The sequence below is a fragment of the Tripterygium wilfordii genome, chromosome 10 (assembly GCF_013401445.1).
Source record: "Tripterygium wilfordii isolate XIE 37 chromosome 10, ASM1340144v1, whole genome shotgun sequence".
NCBI lineage: Eukaryota > Viridiplantae > Streptophyta > Magnoliopsida > Celastrales > Celastraceae > Tripterygium > Tripterygium wilfordii.
In genome coordinates this window covers 4,904,690-4,917,609 of record NC_052241.1, presented here as the reverse complement: position 1 = coordinate 4,917,609, position 12,920 = coordinate 4,904,690, and the positions used below count along the sequence as shown (strand labels likewise).

Sequence of the window (12,920 nt, the reverse complement as noted above, 5' to 3'; positions counted from 1 at the left end):
AAGGAAAAAAATTAATATTGTAAAAATCTTTGAACTTTGGGAGGGAAAAGAAGATAGAGGTTTTATATATATATATATATATATATATATATATATATATATATATATATATATATATATATGTAATTATGTATAAAGGGGTAATTTGAGAAGTTTGATTTATATTAATTTTTTTTTTCAAATCACTATACATCCATAAAATAAATATTCATCATGAATTTATATAAACATGTGACATGTTTATGTGGTTTCCTTAATAAAATATGTTGACTGTCACTATATCATTTTGGATTTTTTTTCAGGCTGCCATTATTAATCATCGCCCTCATGCCCTGACGACATTGCAGAAGCCGCTGGACCCACTCCCTCACACAATTACACTCCTATAAAACCTTGTATCTTTGGCGAAGAAGAGGAGAGGAAGAGGCAGACGTCCAGGTTCTTCTTTCGTTCAACAATCTTCAACGTTCTTGATTGATCGCTACCGCTGTTAACTTGATCGGGCTTTCGTCGAAGCGTAAGTGAAAATCATCTTTCTTTTGTTTCTTAATGATTGTTTCTCTCAATTTGACCACGCACATTTGTTCTGATCACTTGTACTTCTTGATTTTGAGTTCCATTTCAGTGCTGATTGTTTCGGGATTGATTTAATAAATCCAAAGAAAAAAGAAGTAATAATTTTTTTAAAAATCTGATCGACAAGGGAAAGGGATTGTGTGGTGTGCCTGAGTGATTGTTGGGTGATTTCTAGTTCATAGATAGTATGCTTTGAAGAAAGGTTATGGGAGGTTTTATTAAGCGGATAATCATATTGATGGTAAAAAACTGGATATGAATGATTATAATTTTGGAGTTTGTTTTCTATGCTTCAAGAAAAGGAAATAAGGACATCTCAGAATTGGCTATCCGAATAAGTTGGTCATCTGTTCTTTCTCTTCTTTCTGTTCATTTTTATTATCAGCAGCTGATAGGAGAGTGATGGCTTGTAGAAAGACCATGCAATGTCTGTTATCATGCTTTTTCGTGGTTCCATGGTTTTTGATGAATTTACCACCACTATGCACCTCAGGCTGGCTAACTCAGGAGTGTGCATGAGAGATTTCACCATACACATCTGCTTAGAGGTTGAAATTTGTAATAATGGCTTCAAGGGCACTTTTGCGAAGGAGGAGGAACATTTTTGATTCAGTGAATCAACCTAATAGCTTGTTTCGGGCCTTTTCAAGTTTTGAGCATGGTCAATTGTTTCAATCTAATGATTTGCAGTCTTCCGATTGCATTTCAAATCATAGGCTTGCAAACACTGATGACAGAGAAGGATGTTTACCTTCATTTACCAGGGATGGAAAATCAAATCCTTTAGCTGTAGGGTTTTTTAGGCATAATTTTTCCGGAATTTCAACGTTGGGCTATCGGATTGAAAGGACAGAATCCATGTATCCTTTAAGAGCTAGGTTGATTCAACAATCTATACGCTATGCGTCCAATGCTACAGCAGGTCAACCTGCTGTGGGCAGCAGTAATGATGAAAATGAGCAGCAGTCCACTAAACAGGTGAAAGAAGCTTCCCCTGAGGAGTGTGACCAAGCTGTTGAAGGCTTGAGTACAGTAAAAGCAAAAGCAAAAGCTAAACAGATGCAAGAATCTCAGAAGAGTGCTACATCTATTTTGAAGAGGGTATGGGCAATGCTTCTGGGCATTGGTCCTGCTTTGAGAGCTGTTGCTTCTATGAGCAGGTTTAAATCCTTCATTCTTGATGTTCTGAGTATTGCTCATCTAAGTATTTTGGTTACTTCATTTTCATTCTCTTTTTTTATTTACTGCGTTTATTTCAGGGAAGATTGGGCTAATAAACTGAACCACTGGAAGGATGAATTTAAGTCTACAATGCAACACTATTGGTTGGGTACAAAGCTACTTTGGGCTGATGTGAGGATTAGCTCAAGGTTACTGTTGAAACTTGCCAGGGGGAAGGGCCTATCTAGAAGGGAGAGACAACAGCTCACACGCACTACAGCTGATATTTTCAGGCTGGTTCCTGTTGCGGTTTTTATTATAGTTCCATTTATGGAGTTCTTGCTGCCAGTCTTCCTGAAATTATTTCCCAACATGTTGCCATCAACCTTCCAGGACAAGATGAAAGAACAGGTAATGTTGGCTACAGTTGACAAAAATAGAAGTCCTAAACATTTTCCTCATACTGCTTCTTTGAGCCATATAGCTATTTCATTAAATCGACTCAATGTGCCAATGTTTCCGTTGATTGATAGACAAATTAGACAAGGTAATGCAATTAAGTGTTGCTATCATTCTGGCAATGCTATGCTCTACTACCTGTAGTTTGGACTTTGAGGTATCATTATCTCACTGGTACCTCTTGAGATGTGATTTCTCCTGCCACTGGCTTTGGCTAATACTAGACCGAGTGTAACCACAAAATTGTTTGTTGGCCCTTAAAGTTTAGCTCAATTCCATTTTCAACCAAGGAACCAAGTTGATGATCCTAAATGACCCTTAATGATAATTATGTAATACTGTTGTGCGAACAAATTTTTTACTGGAATATATATAAATGATGTGAAAAACCCCAACCCAACAAGTGTTCTTATTGGGTTGAATGGAAAAGAAACTAATCTTAACATGGCATCGGAGCAAGTTGAGATTAGTTACTTTGCCAATCGACCCAATAAGGCAAAGTAACTAATCTTAACATGGTATCGAAGCAGGAGGTCTTGGGTTCAAACCTTGTTTTCTCCAATTTAATCCCCCATTTATTATTGCCCCAAGCGTAGGCCTTTGTGTGCTTGTTATTGCCCTAGACCCTAGTGTTGGGCCTTGTTTGTTGTACATGTGTTGGGCCATCGGAGTTGTCCAGCCCACACGTGAGGGGGAGTGTTGGAATATATATATATATAAATGATGTGAAAAGCCCCAACCCAACAAGGTAACTTATTGGGTTGAATGACAAAGTAACTAATTTAACATTTTTCAATATGTTAATCTCGCTCTGAATTAGGTAAAAGAAACATGTTATGGCTCTTAATTTTTTTATCATCTTTATCTGTCTTGGTAGGGTAGGGTATGCTTCGCTGTCTGGGTTCAGTTAGACAAAATGTTGTAGTTTGCATATAAGTACACAGTTGGGGTTTTGCTCAGTTTCATGTGGTAATAGAAGGCCAGGCAGTATATGTGACTTTTACATTGCAGGGTATGAGTTGGACTTGATGTTTGCAGCATTTTCTTGGCATTGCAGAAAGGCTGTTTTTTATCATTTGAACCCATAATGGCTGGTCACAACGAAAAGAGTCAGTTCCATTGAAGAAATATAAGCCTGACTTTAAATACTTTATTTGCAGGAAGAATTGAAAAGAAGACTGAATGCGAGAATAGAATATGCGAAGTTTCTTCAGGACACAGTGAAAGAAATGGCAAAGGAAGTCCAAAACTCTCGAAGTGGAGAAATTAAGAAGACAGCGGAAGATCTTGATGAATTTTTGACCAAGGTTTATTTTTGTTTTACTATTGGTCTATATACTCTTTTTATTTCCCTTATGTACGGCTTAGAAACGTGTTTGTATATTTATCTGTTATTATACACACGAGGTTTTTTTTGGTGCTCTTTTTGCATGTAAATAGGTTAGAACAGGTGCCCGTGTTTCCAACGAAGAAATTTTAGGCTTCGCAAAATTATTCAATGATGAGCTTACTTTGGATAACATTAGCAGGTTGGTGTTTTTCGTCATGAATTGAGCCGCTTCAGAGTATTCTCCTTTTGCACTATGACTATCTTGCTTCTCTGAGTGTCCCTAACTACTATTTGGTGGCCATAATGCTCTGGATATTATGTGCAGGCCTCGATTAGTAAACATGTGCAAATATATGGGTATCAGCCCTTACGGAACAGATGCGTATTTACGCTATATGCTTCGAAAAAGACTGCAACAGTGAGTATATTTTACCAAAAGCCAACCTTCTCTCTTTACTTTGATTCAGGACATGGGATCTAACATATGTTGTATGGTCATGAGTTCCAATAAACCATTATGTGATGTGAGTTTGGCAGGATCAAGAAGGATGATCTGATGATAAAAGCTGAGGGTGTAGAGTCTCTTACGGAAGAAGAGCTTCGTCAGGCCTGTAGAGATCGAGGGTTACTTGGATCACCTTCCATGGAGGAGTTGCGGCATCAGGTTGATGCTTGATCTTGTATATTATATGTTTTTCATTGATCAGGAATATTTGCAATTTTATGGTTACCACTGAAGGAAGATTTCAGCTTTAACTGGAATGATACTTATAGGAAAAAGAAAAAAAATGTAGTTTAGTTGATAGTTAGGTGATACAAGTTTTATAGGCTTTACAAAGTTCAGTCACGGGTGGCTAGTAGTTCAACATGTCACCAACAAAATCCAATCTGAGTACATTTTTTAAGTTGGGCTAAGCAACAAAGTAGAGTTTTCTCGGACAATGAGCACAAAGATAAGCAATCTCAGAAATCAAGTATGAGGAATTTGTATGGTATTGCTGCTATTCTGCAAAATCTCAATTATCTGGTCCATATTTAGATTTAATTGTTGCCTTAAGCACTTCCTGTAGCCTTTGTTTTGGGAAATTTGTATGTATAAGTTAATTTTTAATCTTTTAATAAACTATAATGCTTTTAAAAATGATAAATAAAAAGATTATTTGATAAGAGTTAATAGTGACTTCTAGGAGCCCTTGGTCACGATGAGTTCCTTGTAGAGGATAGGCTAGCCTAACTTATGGTTGATGGTAGTTCTCATTTCATTTCTTTATAAATAAAATTGAAAAGATTACTAATTAGAAATATTTAGGGTCTGTTTGGCGTTTATATAGGTTTTTACCCATGATTGAAACTTGAAAGTAATTTGTTGAAAGTATTGTTAGCTAACTCTGTTTATTTAATGTTAGCCTCTTTGCCAATGCAAACTGAAACGTACTTCTTGTTGTCTCTTCATGATTCTATGGCCTTTGGATGCAACAAATTTGTGTCTAGCATTTCATAAATCAGTTTGCAAATTTCTATAAATCTTACTTTAAGTTATAGTTATATAAGGTTCAACAGTAAGGTTTATACCACTTTCTATTTGTTTCCGTGGCTGGAAATATTGGTCTGTAAATTTCTATTTCTGTTTATTTATGCAGTTGCTTGATTGGCTGGATTTATCTCTCAATCATTCCGTTCCATCCTCTCTCTTAATCCTTTCTAGGTAACTTCGTGCTTTATTTGTTAGTTTTTCTCATAAGACACGGAACCGCCTTTTTTTTTTACTTCAATTCCTCTTTAATGTACGACCTGCAGAGCGTTCTCTGTGTCTGGGAAAGTTAGGCCAGAGGAAGCTGTTCAGGCAACACTTTCGTCTCTGCCAGATGAGGTTGTGGATACTGTTGGAGTGACAGCCTTGTCTTCTGAAGATTCAGTTTCAGAAAGGAGGAGAAAATTGGAATTCCTGGAAATGCAGGAAGAATTCATAAAGGTAGACTTCTGCTTATGCGATTTCTAATATAACACTCCATCCCCCAAAGGCCAAAAGTAAACGAAATGAAGCTTCTTTGGCCATCTTGAGTTTATGATTGGTGCACGTGATGCTGATTTTGATGCTTATATTATAGGTATCTTCCAAAAGTTTTTTTTTTCCTTGTTGATACTCTATTTATATATATATGGATGTTTAGCAATGTTGTGTATAGTGGTTCATATTAATAATGTAGTGGCTGCTATTACAAGGGGCAAGGGTGGGCCAAGGTTACATGGTTAATTTGGTAAAATTAGTGTCCATGCAGTTTAGGGTTATGGTACATATAAATATGTGATGTAAGTATGTAATCCTACTTGTTGACTGGATGGTAAAATATCAGCCGCTCTCTCCTGTGGATGTAGGCAACTTGCTGAACCATGTAAATTCTATGGGTCTTGTTCTTTATTATTTCTCTGTTTATCTATCTTGCATGACAATTAACACAACAGTCAAATACATGCTCACTTGGTTTTTGCTCTTCAATTTACTTGTTTGTATTATATTTGATCGTGGCTTATGTAATATTTGAGAAGTGTATTTTAATTCAGAAGCACACTAATTATAGTTAATTACTTATAGTGTCTTCTGTAATTTTAGAAGGTTATGTACCAGTATTGTTCCAGTTCTCTCTCTCTCTCTCTCTCTCTTCCTTTTTTCAATATAGAATACATTTTTCTGTGTTGATGATACTTAGTAACAGATCTAATGTACAGGAGGAGGAGGAGGAGGAGGAGGAAGAGGAGGCAAAGATGATGGAATCTACAAGAAGCAGCCAAAAGGATGTTGCTTTGGAAGAGATGACTATCCCAACAGCACAAGAACTGGCAAGAGCAAAAACGTTGGAGAAGCATGAACAGCTTTGTGAGATCAGTCGTGCATTGGCTGTTTTATCTTCTGCATCTGTAAGCATGGGAAACCTTTGTAATAAGACTTATTTTGTCTTTTATTGTTGATATCATGGCATCAGTTCAGACTCGCAACATTATTTGCTGTTGTTTATGCAGTCAGTCAGCAGGGAGCGAGAGGAGTTCTTGCGACTTGTCAAAAAGGAGGTAAGAGTGTATGACTAACCCCTTTTCCTAATCACTGGTATCTGAAATATTACCTTTACTTTTTAGAGTTAAATTCCAATGTTTATGCTTTGTTTTTGCCTGTTTAAAATGTCCTCTTTTCAAGTTTCAAGGAGGTTGATTGTCATATGAATGTTGGTTAAGCATCTCCAAGTCTTCTGTGTAGATTTAGTGCTGTAAATTCCAATGATCAAAGCCACCATCCTTTCTGTATATTTTTCTCCATTTCTGGGTTTTTTTCTCTGCACTAAATATATTATTATATTTGAAAGCATTATTAAAAATTTCCAGGACCTTACTGGGACATGCATGGGGTTAGATATTTTTATTGGTTATTTTTATTTCAGCTACATAAATATTTTGCAATTTCGAATATTTTGCCCTTATTGGGGCCTCAAATTTCTTAGTTGCATGATCTTTTGTAAAAAATACCAATGTTCTGGTCTTTCCAGTCTCTCATTGTGGAACCCATTTATTTGAGTTCATTTGAGTTCCACTCTCATGATGTCACATTGGTTTGGTTTTGTAATGCCGCATCATCCATGTAACTTGTTAAGATTAGTCACTTTGTCATTCAACCCAATAAATTAACTTGAGTTGGGACATTTCACATCATTTATATATATTCTGACACTCCCCCTCACGTTTGGGCGGGACTATTCGACGAGCCAACATGTGCACAATAAACGAGGCCCAACACTAGGGCTATTCTCACACGGGGCCCACATTTGAGGCAACAATAAACACACACTGATAGGGTCATTATTAAGTAGTATAAGAGAAGGGGCAAGAAGAAGGAGGCACCAAGCAGTGACAAGTGGAGGGCCTAGATTGAGACACCTATCATCCTTATCTGATATTCTCTGTTACGTTTATCATGTTGTTTGTCGTTTGGTATGTAATGCAGGTTTATAGCTGACAGTAGTAGTGGTGGTGCAAATTAGGTTTTGAAAGGTTTTTTTTGTAAGGGAGGCACTAGCTCCTCAAAAGCTAGACTATCTTTATATTGTTCTTCCTCATTTCCAGTTTCTTAAGCTTTCTCAATATCATCCTTCTACGAGTTTGTGTTATACTTTTCTTGAGTATTTTGGTGTGGTCTTATCACACACAAAGGCCCACACTTGGGGCAACGATAAATAGGGGTTTAAATAGCGGAAGTTAAGGTTTGAACTCAAGACCTCCCACTCTGATAACATGTTAAGATTAGTTACTTTGCCATTCAACCCAATAAGTTAACTTGTTGGGTTGGGACATTTCACATTATTTATATATATATTCTAACACGACTTTATGCTGACATTTGGCATATATCTTAATTTGAATCGAATTAATTAGACATGGATCAAAATTCCATTTCTCCTTAGTTATAGTTGTATAAAATCTAGAACCGAACTATGAAAATTCATTCTTGGATCAGTTTTTTTAAAACAGGAAAACTCTCCTGGGCTGGGCCCCATTGGACACAACCCCTGTAGAGTAAACTTCCGGTACTAGCACTTAGCCACATATCACTACTATCATATTCTAATCCAAGATGTGTCGGGTGAGATTTGAACCCAAGACATCTGAGTTCATGGCGGATTCCAGAGGTCCATAGCCATTCCTTTAGGCTACACTATTTGAGTTGAATGTAATTCTTGGATCATGACATTGCTTTATGTAGAACCACTCCTGCTTGACGTAGACTAGCTTTTTGCTTAGTTGCATTTCCTTTCCTTCATTTTTCTATTAATTTTATTGCTATATTCATTTCCAGATAAATCTGTACAACAACATGGTAGACAAAGAGGGTACAGTTGGAGAAGAAGAAGCCAAGAAGGCATACCAAGCTGCCAGGGAGGATAGTGACCACTCTGCTGAGACAGCTATTGGCAACAAGGTTTCTTCTGCACTTATAAACAGGGTGAGTATTTAATCTCTAATGTTACATGATCTCGATGTATAACTATTTACATTCATTCTGGAATTCAGTGCATAGAAGCTGACATGTAACTGAGAATCTAACTGTGATTTTATACACTTCCAGGTGGATGCCATGCTTCAGAAGCTTGAAAAAGAAATTGACGATGTTGATGCTAAAATTGGCAATCGATGGCGTTTGCTTGATAGGTATGTCTTATTTTTTCTTGAAAGATAATTGCTTTTGATTGAAAGATAAAATGCAGCCATCGAAGCGCAAAGCTTAAGTGAATATTTAATTCAGTAAGTTTTTTCCCTGAAAGCAAAAGAAGACTTTTATTATAGGGGCTCTAAGTCAGCCCAATGAAACAGAGTAAAAGAAAGAGACCAACAGTAAATAATACAGTAGCAGAAAATGTTATGTAATCAAGCTCTAAGTCAGCCCAATGAAACAGAGTAAAGGAAAGAGACCAACAGTAAATAATACAGTAGCAGAAAATGTTATGTAATCAAATTACATCTAGATTGATTCTTTCTAGGAATCTGTTATGGTGTATAGATAGCCAGAATTTGGAGGTTGAGAAAAAAAATAGTCTATGAAGTGGTATGTCCCTTTTTTTCTCAGAAAAAAGTCCATTGTTTTGTTCCAACCATCTCAGCTAATTAGTGATAATGGGAATACATCGCAGGTCTTCCTATTTTTTGCTGTTTTTACAAAGCCAGTCCCATGCTATCAACTTTGAAGTCAGACTTTCAATCGTAACCTAATTGACTCTTGTCAAAATCCCTATTGTCTGCCATATCCTTTTTGTCTAAGTGCAGTTCTTCCTCCCTCTTGACAATCCTATCTTCGGTAAGTTGTCGATAGTGAGAAGCTGGTAAATTGCTTCCCACAAAAGGAAGGAAGTGTGAAGTGGTAATTTAGCTTTCCAACTCCTTTGCCAAGCTTTAAGTAGAATATAATATTGTACCTCTGGAGACCATAGTTCCTCATAAGATACATGGAGAATGATTTAATACCATATATCATATATGTAAGACCGCGGACTTAATCTTGTGAGGCTCCTTTTGAGTGCAAAACCTTAAGTCCCGATGGGCCAAAGCTAACAAATTCTAACAACTGTCGGGTGGGGTTGCTACAAATGATTTCCGAGAAGCGAGTCTCGATTGTGGTTTGTGGAGGAGCAATGAGTTGGGTTGATTTGGGGCCTGACAAGGACATTTGGGATTTTAGTGTGGGTTATGTACCGACCCTCAAGTTGGATTATTACATCTCTTCTGACTTGTCTTTCATGTTCTGTGCTTATTTTGTTCTTGCCTTTACATAGTGGAAATCCTATTAGGCTTTTCCACAGATCCTGTCTCTACATATGCAAGCAATGGTCCTGCTATTTCAAAGCCTCAACTTTTTTAATGCCTCTGATCTTGAACCTTCTGATCCATCAGTAATAGCTACCAAGTTGCTGAATGTGAAGCTACCTTCTGAATCTGAGCTTATGATGAAATAGATCGTTAAAGTTCAAATATTTTGAAGCACTGCAAAGCCTCCTTTTCCTGATCCATTTTGATATATTGTCCTTTTCTATTCCCACGCTGAAAATTTGGAAATACTTAGTTTGGTGACTTTGGTCACATAGTATTTGCAGTAGGCAGCATTGAATGCTTCAATCCATTATTTTTCTTCTTTTTATCCAAAAGAAGTTGGAGACCAAGGTTGAAGAGTTGTTGATGCTATAGGAGCAGATTTGGACGAATAGCTTTTAACTTATTTACCAATGAGATATTATGCACTTTGATGTGAATTTACGGGTCATGGCTGATTCTTGTATTCTGGATACGAATTTTATGGAATGAAGGCTTCACTTCATGCCAAGAATGAAGTTCCTTTTTCTGTCAATCCTCGTTTTGAGTAATGTTTTGCTATTTATTTTTGAAGGACATATAAACAAAAGATATTATTATTCCTCATAAAGATTATGTGACCCAACTGTGGCCACTTTTTGGACATTTTCCCTTGAGGGTTCTATTTTCAATACTCAAAATTGTGCGCCCATGCTGCTTGATAAGCATATGTGACATTTGTATGCCAGGGATTATGACGGAAAAGTGACTCCTGAAGAGGTTGCTTCTGCTGCCATGTACCTCAAGGACACCTTGGGCAAGGAGGGCATCCAAGAACTTATAAGCAATCTTTCCAAGGATAAAGGTTATTTTTTACTTGCTTGGACCTTTATTACATTTATGAACATGTGGACACTTGTTGGGTACCATGTGCAATGCCCACCGACTGATTACTTGTCATTGTGTTATGATCATTATCACAGTTTCACAGTTGTAGGTATAGTGCTTTTATGTCGCACATAGCCAGGAACCATTGTTTATAGTTTTTAGCTTTGAAAGTCACATTGTATTTAGATTGGAGCAATATACATCTGTTATCCCGACTTCTCTCTGTTGGACTACTTAGACATGAACCAAGAAAATCACCATCTCACTATCTTGATGGTGAAGACAGGGCTATTGATCTCACTTCTTGAAAACATGATATCCATCTGTTCAATGTTCTTTAGAAAATTTGTAGAAAAATGATATGAGTTTAGAATTTAGAACATTATTGTCATCATCAAAGCCTTTATCCTCAAAACAACATTGGGATCTGTTGCATGAGTTTATACGACAAACTAATCAGACTGTTTCATGAATCCTCATTCTTTCGACTAATCTTGTGAAAACCATGACTTTTTTTTATCACCTCCATCCATGTCTTCTCTGGTCTCCTCCCCTTTTCAGTGTTTTCTTACTACTGTTTTTCCAACTCTATGTATTGCTGTATTCATCTCTACATTGTACAAAGCTTAACGACACTTGCACTTTTTGTTCCTGTATGATTATGAGTGTGCCCATATATATTTCTTTTGTCTTGGTTTATCCCTGATGCTGTCGACTCAATGCATAAGTTGCTACTCTTTTTTTGTTGCAACAGAAGGGAAAATCCTTGTTGAAGATATTGTCAAATTAGGTAGTGAAACAGAAGATGCTGATACAACCGAAACGGGAAAATTGTAGAGGACACATACCCTCTTTTTGATGTATCTGCATATTTTGCTGGTGAATTGCCTGGCTTATTGCATTGTTTTATCTGGACATGTAGCATCAGTTGCTATCTCGATGTTAGAAGGCCGTGTTTTTCAGACTAGTGGGAAGTGAAACAAGAAAAAGGTGTGGTCAGAGCTGAATGTAGAGATTCTTTATATCTATCATGTCTTACTGCTACGAAAATTCTTCCCAATTCTTACAGAAGATAACTGTAAACTGTGTATACACATCTCAGAACAATGTTGTTTCCTTTTTGGCCTTTACTTCATACGTGTTGTACGTGATATTTTTGTGATATACAGATTCAGTTGTGTATGCGTTGAGATTATGATGTAGAGACTACTCCTTTGCCATTTAGATCTCCTGATTGCAATCTGAAATAGATGTGGGGAGCTAAACAACATATTTGCTATCAGGTGCATGGCTTTGTATGTATTAATTAAGTAGAAAGTTTTCTCTCCTTGCCATCTCAAGTCCTTAAACACAAAGAAACCCTACCAAACCGGCTAGTTCCAATCTTTGATGAAACAGTTAATTTTTTAAGAACATTGACTACCTTCAATGAAATGTTTATGCCTATCATCGGAGAGAATTGAGATACGGAGATGGAAATGAGAGAAAATTGTGGCCGGGGGCACTGTCATGATCATGATCATGAACCTGTAGTCATGTTAGTAATGTAATTCTAGTGAGCCAAGGTGATCACTCTCTCTGTGTGTGCTATTTTAATGTGCGAATTTTGATTAGTTTTGCTTTCGTTTCGAAGAAAGCACAACTTTTTTTTTTTTTTCAAGAAGAGAAAAGGAAAATAAAAATAAAAATAAGAAAACCACTTGCTTTAATGGTTTTTTTTTTTCAGATAAAAAGAATCCTACAACTCACCTAAAATACAATTTGTGTCCTCAAACTCCGTACATGATATATTCGGAGTACTGGTGTGACTTAATATATATATAGGGTCTATCCAGTAGATTATTTTCAATGTTAACGAAAAAGCTGTAAAACTGTGTAATATGTTATGAGGTGTTTAGCTAACTAAAAGCAGACATTAGCAAAAAAGCTGTTAAATTAAAATATTTTCTTATTAAATTTATTTTATGATATTATATTTTACAATTTTTATAATAAATTATTAAATTTAATCTAATAGATATAAGATTTTATTAAAAATATTTTATAATTTTTTATTTTACTTATTTTATTTATATTGCTGTGAGTTTTATATTATAATGTTTATATTAGTAAAAAATATTAATTAATAAAGTGGGTCTCAGATTTTTTTGTATAAAATGATTTATTATTAAAATTTTTTAAA

At 36.1% G+C, this 12,920-nt stretch overlaps 1 protein-coding gene across 1 annotated transcript; it reads left to right on the top strand.

The window, feature by feature from the left end:
• Window positions 1-328: 328 nt before the first annotated feature.
• On the top strand, window positions 329-11,986 carry LOC120007591 (mitochondrial proton/calcium exchanger protein-like). The gene is made up of 15 exons (XM_038857920.1): window positions 329-517; window positions 1,070-1,736; window positions 1,836-2,148; window positions 3,357-3,503; window positions 3,637-3,725; window positions 3,852-3,944; window positions 4,064-4,190; window positions 5,167-5,231; window positions 5,324-5,498; window positions 6,254-6,442; window positions 6,545-6,592; window positions 8,367-8,513; window positions 8,637-8,719; window positions 10,600-10,715; window positions 11,493-11,986. The coding sequence occupies exons 2-15, from the start codon at window positions 1,141-1,143 to the stop codon at window positions 11,573-11,575; spliced, it is 2,271 nt and encodes a 756-aa protein (XP_038713848.1). The 5' UTR covers window positions 329-517; window positions 1,070-1,140; the 3' UTR covers window positions 11,576-11,986.
• Window positions 11,987-12,920: the final 934 nt, after the last annotated feature.

Bases quoted from the DNA above. Each gene is read 5' to 3' on its own strand.
- LOC120007591 (XM_038857920.1), top strand. From the start codon at position 1,141: ATGGCTTCAAGGGCACTTTTGCGAAGGAGGAGGAACATTTTTGATTCA. The intron at 3,726-3,851 runs GTTGGTGTTTTT...TATTATGTGCAG, and splicing joins ACTTTGGATAACATTAGCAG to GCCTCGATTAGTAAACATGT. The intron at 5,232-5,323 runs GTAACTTCGTGC...TACGACCTGCAG, and splicing joins TCTCTCTTAATCCTTTCTAG to AGCGTTCTCTGTGTCTGGGA.